The sequence below is a fragment of the Aspergillus candidus genome (genome assembly GCF_002847045.1).
Source record: "Aspergillus candidus strain CBS 102.13 unplaced genomic scaffold BDW47scaffold_1, whole genome shotgun sequence".
In the NCBI taxonomy this organism is placed as follows: Eukaryota; Fungi; Ascomycota; class Eurotiomycetes; order Eurotiales; family Aspergillaceae; genus Aspergillus; species Aspergillus candidus.
The window spans coordinates 129,068-139,619 of record NW_020194006.1 but is presented as its reverse complement, the minus strand read 5'-3'; the positions used below and the strand labels follow the sequence as shown (position 1 = coordinate 139,619).

General features: G+C 49.1%; 1 protein-coding gene across 1 annotated transcript; it reads left to right on the top strand.

The window, feature by feature from the left end:
* The first annotated feature begins 164 nt into the window (after nt 1-164).
* BDW47DRAFT_594 (putative ATP dependent RNA helicase) lies at nt 165-2,750 on the top strand. Its single transcript, XM_024819384.1, has 5 exons — nt 165-1,126; nt 1,176-1,897; nt 1,945-2,002; nt 2,063-2,194; nt 2,244-2,750. The coding sequence occupies exons 1-5, from the start codon at nt 294-296 to the stop codon at nt 2,398-2,400; spliced, it is 1,902 nt and encodes a 633-aa protein (XP_024676440.1). The 5' UTR covers nt 165-293; the 3' UTR covers nt 2,401-2,750.
* The last annotated feature ends 7,802 nt before the right edge of the window (nt 2,751-10,552 follow it).

Below are 10,552 nucleotides of genomic sequence, written 5' to 3'. Positions count from 1 at the left end.
GATAACGAGGCAGCTGGGGATCTCCTGGGCGACATGTTTCAAGGGGAGGAGGAACCAGTGTTGGAACTTGGTGTGATTACAGAAGAACTAAACAAGGCCGCTGTCACATCGCGTGATTTTGGCAAGTGGACTGGTCTTAGTCCTCGACGTGTTCTGGAGGAGACATGCAAGGCAAGGTTAGGGATCTGGCCCTTCTTCTCCCAGGTAGAACAGGCTGACAAGTACACGAACCCAGGGACACCGGGTGCAAAATCATCTACAAAGACTTTTCTTCGTCATCGCATCTGAACCGGATGGCGGTCGAAGTAAGATGGTCGAAACCGCAGGATCTACCTTTCCCCTTCGTCTGGGACACGACAACAGTCAACTCGAACTCATACGCCACCTTTGTCTCCATGGATTCTATTGCAACACCGACTTCCCAGCAAGCAGAGTCGTTCGTCTCGACGCTTGCTTTGTTCGTCCTGTTTCCCCAAAGCTCCAAAGAAGGCAAGGCATACCTGCGCATTCCGGCGGTATGGCGGGATCTCTGGTCCGAGTTCTCCACCGCGAAGAAGACACAGGAGGACGAGGCGGACAAGACCACGATTCGAACGTTGAAAGGGCTTGTACAGGAGAACCATGGGGCATTCGAAGACGATGTCGTGCTGGCGGCTAACTTCCGAAAGAGGAATGGAACCCCTAGAAAGGGCCAGTCCCCAGTAAGAGCGACCAGCAAAGAAAACGCTGGTTTCGATCCGCTGTTGAAGAAGATCTGGGATGATAAAGCATCGACTCATTCGTTCCAGCTCATGATTCAGGGCAGAATGAATCTTCCGATCTGGAGCTTCAAGGACGAGATTGTGCATATGCTAGACACCCACCACGCGCTGATCATTTGCAGTGAGACGGGAAGCGGAAAGAGTACGCAGATTCCGTCTTTCATCCTCGAGCACGAGATGCAACAGGGTCGTCCGTGCAAGATCTATGTTACCGAGCCACGGAGGATCTCGGCCATTTCGTTGGCTCGCCGAGTCAGTGAGGAGTTGGGGGAGAGCAAGAATGACGTGGGGACGGTCCGGTCTTTCATTGGATTTGCGGTCCGGCTGGAGAGCAAGGTCAGCCAATCCACACGGCTGGTATATGCGTAAGTTTTCCTGAGCCATTTCCAAACGCACTCGACTAACGTGCGACAGAACGACCGGAGTGGTAGTGAGAATGTTAGAGCGGCCTGATGATTTCCTAGACATTACCCATGTGGTTCTCGATGAGGTACACGAGCGGACCATCGACAGCGATTTCTTGCTCGTTGTCCTCCGGCGGTTGATGCAGAAGAGGCCTGATTTGAAGTTGATTCTCATGTCCGCCACTCTCGACGCCCAGCGCTTCTCGACTTACCTTGGCGGTGTTCCTGTGCTGAACATCCCGGGACGGACATTCCCGGTCGAGATGAAATACTTGGAGGATGCCATCGAAATGACCAACTATCGTTTGTCGGAAGAGGAAGCCAACACCACTTTCGATGACGAGGTTGACGAGATGACGCCGGAAAACGTCCAGGGAGACCAGACGGGTGGCGCACTGGCAACGCTCGAAGGATATTCCAAGCAGACCCGGGAGACGGTCTTGAATTTCGACGAGTACCGCATGGACTACCAATTGATCAAGCGACTGTTGATCAAGATCGCTACTGCGCCTGAAATGACTCATTACAGCAAAGCCATCCTGGTGTTCATGCCCGGCATGGCGGAAATTCGCCGGCTCAACGACGATTTGCTTGGGGAGCCAACCTTCCAAAAAAACTGGATCATACATGCTTTGCATTCCTCAATTGCTAGCGAGGACCAGGAGAAGGCCTTTAATGTGCCGCCTGAAGGCACTCGGAAGATTGTGATTGCCACGAACATCGCCGAAACTGGTATGTATTTTTATGGCCATGGGATTTCATCTCGCTGACCAAGTTAGGTATTACCATTCCCGACATCACTGCCGTTATCGATACCGGCAAAGAGAAGACTATGCGGTAATTTACAATACAATATGTTCCTATGGACACCGCTAACATGGGATCAGGTTTGATGAGAGGCGGCAGTTGTCACGGTTGGTTGAGGCGTTCATCTCGCGGGCCAACGCGAAGCAACGGCGTGGACGAGCCGGGCGTGTTCAGAACGGAATCTGCTTCCACCTGTTTACTCGTCACAGGCATGACAGGGTGGTACGTGCTTTTCACCGAACTTGTTGGTATATAACGCTGACTTCCACAGCTTCCTGAACAACAAACTCCCGAAATGCTCCGGCTGTCTCTCCAGGATCTGGTCCTCCGCGTCAAGATCTGCAAACTCGGAGACGTTGAACAGACGCTTCTTGAAGCTCTGGACCCACCGTCGTCGAAGAACATCCGCCGGGCGATTGATGCGTTGAAGGAAGTGAAAGCGTTGACCAATGGGGAGAACCTGACCCCATTGGGATCGCAGCTTGCTAAATTGCCCCTGGACGTCTTCCTCGGGAAGTTGATCGTGCACGGGGCGTTTTTCAAGTGCCTGGACGCATCGCTGAGCATTGCCGCCATCCTCTCTTCCAAGTCCCCGTTCGTCAACACCATGGGCTCCAACTCGCAGAAGGACCTTGCACGGCTTTCCTTCCGCCGGGGCGACTCCGACCTGCTCACGGTGTACAACGCATACTGCGTGTGGAAACGCATCCGGAGCATGGCCGGAGGGAACGAGTACTCCTTCTGCCGCAAGAGCTTCCTCAACTCGCAGACGCTGTTGAACATCGAAGACATCAAGATGCAGCTCGTCGTTTCCATCGCAGACGCAGGACTACTGAAGCTCGACGCAAGCCAGAAGGCTACTTTGAACAGGTCAGTTGATCTCAACCACCCACTGATATAGACAGTGCTAACTGACAGGATCAGATCACGATACGGCGGCCGACAACGCCAATTCTTCACCATCCCAGAGGAGTACGACGTGAACAGCGCAAACGACACGATCGTCAACTCGGTAATCGCCTGGAGCTTCTACCCGAAGCTGCTCACGCGCGAGGGCAGGGGCTGGCGCAACGTGTCGAACAACCAAACAGTGACACTGCACCCGACGTCGGTGAACAAGCAGTCGGACTCATCGCTGAAGTGGCTATCATACTACCACATCATGCAGGGGCGAAACCGGAACTACAACGCGTTTGAGACGAGCGCGGTAGACGATTTCGCCATTGCTTTGCTGTGTGGGGAGGTTGAATTCAAGGTTTGTCCCCCTCCCTCAAATATAATCACCTTTTCAAACGATGGGATGGTTCTAACACCATATAGATGTACTCAGGCGTAATCTCCATCGACGCAAACCGAATTCGCTTCTCGGTACGAGACTGGAAGTCCATGCTCGCACTGAAAGTTCTCAGCGCGCGCATCCGCGAGATCCTAGCCGGGACGTTCCGCGATCCGCACAAGGTGCTATCTTATAAACAGCGGCAGTGGATCGACATCTGGCAGCAGATATTCACGCAGGCTGCGAAGCGGAACGCATAGATTTTTCCTTCTTCTTTCTTTGCATATTTCGTTTCATATCATGTCATTTATCTTTGGTGTCATGTTATCATGTAGATATGATCATATTTGGGGATTTAGGATAGGATAGACATGGGCGTGGGCGTGGATTTGGGAGGGAGGAAGGAGTGATTTGATGGGGTTGAATCTTGGTTGATTGATTGGGCTGGTCATACATAGCTTTTTGCAGATATTGTGTGGTATTTGGATATATGAAGGTATATATCCTACAGTCTTGTATTTCTTCTGTATACTCTAGTAGATATTGGGGCACTACATAATATATATCACCAAGTCATCCACACAATCTAGACATGTACACACCTTGACGTATACACATCCACATACGCATACATATATACTCTATATATAATACACATGGAATGATAAAAAAAAAAAAAAAAAAACAGAACGTTACTCGACCACACGAAATACCGTGCCGTGTGTACCTTCCATCCGCCATCCACCACCCATCCAATAATTATGCCATAGATTGCACAACACAAAATTCGAAGAAGGGCATCGTTGAAAGATTGAGAGTGTCACAATCACAATTACAGAGACATGGGGGTGGTAGATGTGTGGCGATTGTGAAGAATGCTACTTCTTTACTATCACTGCTACACTATTAGGCACTGCACACTATTAGGTACACTATTACACTATTGCGGTTAGAGTAGAATGAGAGACGAGATGAGGTGAAAGATTTCCCAAGGATGGTACGTTGTCTGTCTACCTAGGAGGTAGGTATCACGGTACTTGGAGATATAAAGCAGGATTGACCGTTTCACAAATGAGATATTTCCATCCAATCCATCCATCCATCCATCATCCATCATCCGTCATCCAACCCCCTCAGCCCAAGGTAAGCCTTCCATCTCCTCCCCTCCCCTCCCCTCGGAAATCCAAAAAGATCGAAGAAGATAGGCAGACAGATTGGCAGGCAATAAGTAAGGAGAAACCAGCGTCAGACAAGCCCCCACGCCGTACTACCTCCCCACCGAAGCGAATCTATCGTTCACCACAGAAAGGCAGATAGGACGGAAGGTCGGAAGTAGTGTTGGGGCTGGCTGGCTGAGGCAGGCTGAGCTGAGGCTGGGCGAGGGAGCGGTCAGTAGGAAGGGAGGAAGACAGGACGCGAGGGTTGATCGATTCTTTTTTTTCGTCAAAATTGATTTGATTAAATCATTTACGGTGATCTTCATTTCAGGGAACTTTCCTGGCGAGGAGAACGTTATCATTGCCCGTCGCCACTCAACGGTCCTTCCATCAAACAGCCGAGAAAAACGAGGCGGTGATATCGGTTTGATTAATTAATGAGATACCTTATCCACATGAGACAGAGACAACATGTACTCCGTACCGATCGAGCGAGCAGATGAAGCATAGGTGCAGGAGAGCTGCTGATACTATTGTTCTGCACGTCTAGAGGTGCATATATTTGTATCTACGTACATACATACATCCAGAGGAGGCGGACGCCGAGCGCCGTACGCCTACAGCATGCAGAATAAGCGATGAACGTACATACATAGGTACATACTATACGATAGTTCCATCCTCGATCAGACCGACGGGTGAACCGCGCGTCGCTACATGGCGATCATCTCCGTCCATCTCCACTATGCTTTTTTGATATTGCCGTCGTATAGCTAATAGTGTTGATGTGTTATGAGGATCGTATTGTGGTTATAATCAGAGGATTATAGTTAGGGATTCGAATGGGGAGAATCAGGTAAATTACTACTGCTGATAATAATAGTAATAAATGGAATAATCAAGAATTATGACCAGAAGATCCTCGCATATGCACCACGGGACGCTGCAGCTGAAACTTAGTCGCATCCCGTCAAGCCATCTGAGGTTGTTGCGGTCAGACCGTTTGTCTATCTATCGATCATGTTGGAGAAACGATGGGAGGCTCCTCAGTTGAGCCGTGTAATTTCCAACGAGAGAATACGTAATGAGATATCTCTACCTTACCTTTAACTGGATAGAGTGAGAAATAGAAAAGGAGAGAAATAAAAAAAAAAGAGACAAGGAAAAGAAAGGAAGAAAGAGAGGAAGAAGAAACAGGGCGGCCCCGGTTGGTGACTACGTGGTCGTTCCCACCGCCAGTCGATCCATCATGGATCCATCCCCCTCCTCCTCTTCTTCTTCCTCCTCCTCACCTTCCACCCCCCCCCCCCTCCACTTCGTCCACCAATGAGTAGGATTATTTCAAGGATGAGAGTTGGGAAGAGAGGTCGAGAGAGGTCGAAGACTGGGTTCCCTGTGCTGGGTGGCAGAGGTCCGTGATCCGACTAGTGATTGTTGAGTCTTCTGCTATTTCTCCAGATTGGGATGTTCCATACGGGATTCCTCTTCTGTCCTGTCGACTTTATCATCACATTGTCTGGATAAGCGCCTATGATCGTGAAAGAGACTCCTTCCTTTTCCAATGTCGAACCAGAATGACAGACACGGACTATCCCGAGATTAGCACAGTCTAGCAAATAGCCAGTAAGATACTAATATTAACGTCTTGAGTAGTGATGATGCCATCCGCTATCTCAAAACGGAAAGACCACCATCCACCATCCTAGAGCCTAGAGGCCCGTCCGATCGTGCAGTCGATCTCGATGCACGGGGTAACGACGGAACCTGCAATGTAAGGTTAATGACCTGCGTGCAGCTCTAGCCATTCATCAGAGATCCTCTGTCCGTCACCCTCCACGGATGATGATTTGGCACTGAATCCGAGAGGCGCTGACGGGGGGTTAGAGAAAGAGAGGGGGGGCCTGACTATCACGGGCGACTAACTTGGTAGTCCTGTTTTCCTCCCCACTCTCTCTGACTCCATTGGTCCACGATGCTTCCACATCCTAGGTAAGCTGGCTTTTTGTCGCCCTTAGCAAGAATCCAGTCTACCCCCCACCCCTGTCCCCTACCAGGATGGAACGGGCGAGAATCGGTACGAGGTTCGTTCTTTGGATATGCATTAAGAAGTTGACTTCTTTATTAGACAACAAGGGGCGACAGGAAGAACCAAACACGGATGGGTTCGCATGCGGTGGACAGCAGATTGGCGTTTCAGCTGGGGTTTAGCGTCGGATCAGTTCCTGGATATTGAGGTTCTCATCGCATGTCTTATTTTGTTTGTTGAGTGTTTTTGATGGATGATTCCAGGTGGGACTGCAGCTCGCTGGTAGAGTCTCACAAAACAAACTCCTGACCATCTTTCCATCCAGACCGTCAGGAGTGGAGAGAGGGGGAGAGAAAAGAGAGTGTGAGGGGAGGAATGAGGCCGGAAAATTGTCAATGTCGCACATGGTTCCAGCGGGAGATGCGGGCGGGTTGCACAACACGCCCGGTTTCTCGTGTATTTATCTCATCTTATCATCACTATTATTATCGTGAGTATTTCTATGATTACGGTTGTTCTCGTGGTGGTGATGATACCGGGGAGGAGAATACCGGAGTCAAGGAGATTAAATCCTCGGGAGATGTGCTGCAGGACCCGATACGATGATGCAGGTACATTCTCTTTCTCCGACTACTTTTCTTTCTTCCCTCCTTTCCCTTCTTTTAGTTTACCCTATGCAAGACGTTGGTCGGAATCTCCATGAGTCAGTTCCGTCTACTGACCAGAATTGAAGAATCATCCAATTCGGCCCACTCCGTCACAGGGAAAGAAGAAAAGATTGACAACGGGGTTTGGACGACAGTTAGTTCTCTCCACTTGAATGGAAAGAACCAACCGGAAGTGAATACCCCCAGTCAGCATTGCAAGCGCATCTTCGTCCGACCTGGACCAGATGATGATTCCATTCCACGGTGGTCCGTTGTCCATCAACCGTCGAGCTAACACGGTCCGCTCCTGTTAGTGGCGCTGGGCGGTTGCTAGTGGGATGGTTGGTGGAGATGTTTTTTTATTATTTATTTATTGATCTCTTTTATTTCAACTATTTACTATGATTATGATTATAATAATAAGTATATCATAATATCTATATTAAGGGGTTTGGAAGATTCCCTCTCGAGCATGTCGATGTTGGTGATTTCAGTCTCATCTGGATGTCGTGTAGCCATCCTTTCCTTTCTTTTCTTTCTGTCTTTGCTTTCCTTTCTTTTTCTTACTGTCTTTCCCCCACTGGAGGATGGGCGTGCCCCGCAAGATCTCCTGGATTGGATGGATGATGGACGTATGTACGACGGCTGCGGGTGTCGGCCCGTCGGTAGCGGACTGGTTTATCCTGCGTCACTCCATCTGATATTTGTCTGGTTGGTGTGACCGGTGGACCGTGAACACTTGGTTTTCTGGTCAGTAGTTTACTACGCCGTACGGAGTAGTTAGTAGAAGAATCGCAAAAATACAACCCACAGCGGGAATGGGGATGATGTAGATCATAATTTCTCTGTTCGAGTGTCCCACTGGACGGTGGATAGTGGACTGTCCGTGCCGCAATGGATCATCGTTTATTAGGTATCTTTCTTTGAGAGCAGATGGTCCGTCCAATACTAGTCTGGCGGGTATTGATGGAGGAGTTACCCGAGCTGGTAAGCTTCTTTCTTCTCTTCTCTTCTCTTTCTTCTTGACTCGTTAGCTTGGTTCAGAGGTTAGTCTCGGAGGCAGAAGAAAGAAACACGGACCGCTCCGTGCATTGTGCTGTGCGGTGCTTGTGTCTGTGCTTTACTTTGCTTGTGCTTATCCTGCCAGATAGACGTGCAGTCTGGGGGGCATGGACCGTTTGTCGAGTCGGCATGTTGACAGGATGTTAGGTACGTTCCTGTAGATGTCTATGTATACAGATTCATACAAGTATATATATGCAGAATCATACGGAATACATCATGTACTCCATATTCCCGCCCAAATCGCAGAAACACACACAACTAGGAAGCAGTATGTCAGTACATGCGTAGGTTGATCCCAGCACAGGCAAGGTGAGCTTATGTAGATCAACGACCAGGGTCCGGTTTGACTGGATGATGTGCATGACTTGGGAAGAGGGGGAGGGGTTGTGCAAATTACCCGATTGACCATGGCCTACGGAGTCGGTCTTCAACCATGGATGGATCCTGGACTTGTCTGGGTCTACTGACTAGTGAGGGCTCACTAGTGAGAGCTCGAGCTCTACTGGTTTCAGTCTCTATACCTACCTACTTGGTATCTACTCAGTAGTAGAAAACGAGGTAGGGTACAAGGATGACGGCTACACGAGAGACTGGACAAGGGATGTACGGATACTCCGTATACACTCACATCTGGTTATGGGGGATGTTGCGGGATATCCTAATCCGGAGAAAAGTGCCATCTTTTTTTTTTTTTTTTTTTCTCTTTCCTTTCCTTTTTGAATCTCTCGGCATTTCTACGGAGTACCAATCTTCTATTTGTCAGAGCGTGTCCCCCTGTATAGGAAGGAGGATAATGCATCCGTACCCGGACGCCGAGGACAACGGGGTAGAAGGCGAGTGTCCAGAGTCCAGACCGTGTCAACTGAAGAATGCGCTTGCCGCCAATAATCTAATCTGGTGTGTCTGTCCTCTGTCTGTGTCCTCTGATCCTGTAAGTGGGTGTATATCAGGGTCCGTGCCCGATCTAGTCGTGTCTAGTTGCCCGTCAGTGCCTGTCCAGTCTAGCCTTGGACTCTGGAGAGAGAGACACCCACGGACACAATCGACAGACTGAGAAGGAGAAAGAGAGAGAGAAAGTGGGGTTAGGCAATCAAGGTGGGGTACTGTGTGTTGAACTAGATCGTTAGTCGTCTCCACCTTCACGCAAGGGGTTCACTTGCGAGGGAGAGGTTCAATTGCTGCATCTTCTTACAGGAAGAAGGTTCCTGGGCCTATCAATTTCCCTGTTGCATTCCCCTCTTCTCTCTCTTCTTTCCTCCGTCAGCCGAGCATGAACAGCTGGTCCAGTGTTATATTGTTTAGTAATTTTCTTTTTTTGAGTTACTATTATCCTTTTGTTTGGTTCATGACAATGATGACTACCAGGTCTCCCTCTGTGACAGAACAAGCGGTGAGGCCTTGGTTTCTTGTCGCCCTTGCGCCAGACCATTCACACCGATCAACGTGACTTCTATCATTTGATTCTATTTTCTTCATTATTCTATCTCAGAAGTAATGAATAAAATAAATGGCCTGATCAGTGCTCAGTCCAGTCTCACCGTATCCATCGCACTACCTAGATCGAACTCGATGTATGCCATCTGTCCAACCCTCCCAATCCACATTACATCACTACCTATCCACACGAGTCTCCATCGTGCTGAGCTGATAAGTCAATGTATCTGGCATTGTTGGCATTTGTGTCACATCAAATAATCCTTCCTGTTCTGCTGTTCAGAAAGCAAATTAACAAGAATGGAGTCAATTTGTTGTCCCACACCAGGTAAACCCTGGCTGACACCTGGTATCGATGACCGAGTATCCATATCTTGAATCGGCCTCATCTCTCTCACTCCGTAGTTAATCAATTTGATCAAGCCCACAGGTGTCAATGCTTGATTGACGGCGCATTGGTCGTCGGCCGAAGGATTCGATCGACATAATTACAACTGGAAAAAAAGAAAAACGAAAGGAAATCAATTACAACTCATCATTAGCGTTATTTCCTTTTTTCATGTCTCATCGTTTCTGCCTCATCTTCGACCGATCCGGTAATTAACTCCATATGCATCACATTTCTCTCCAGATGAAGGGTCCCATCCGGACTGGATTGGTCGGGGCTGACCCTCCCCCCTCCTTCACGGAGAATTAAATTATTACCCTCGTACAATCAGTCTACCGCTCCTGTACCTACCGACCCAGCTACCGGTTGTACTGTCTGAGGCAGACGAAGATCGGGGCCCGGTCTGTGCCGTGGACGTGGACGTGGACATGAGCTCGCCTCTCGCTCCGGCATGGCTGGGTGACTACCAGGCTACTTTCCTGACCGACTCTGTTCGGGGTTGATGTATCCAATGTTGATTCCTCAACGGGAGAAGCTGATGGAACATCTTTTTCTTCTTCTTCTTCTGCCCTTTTTTTTTTTTTTTT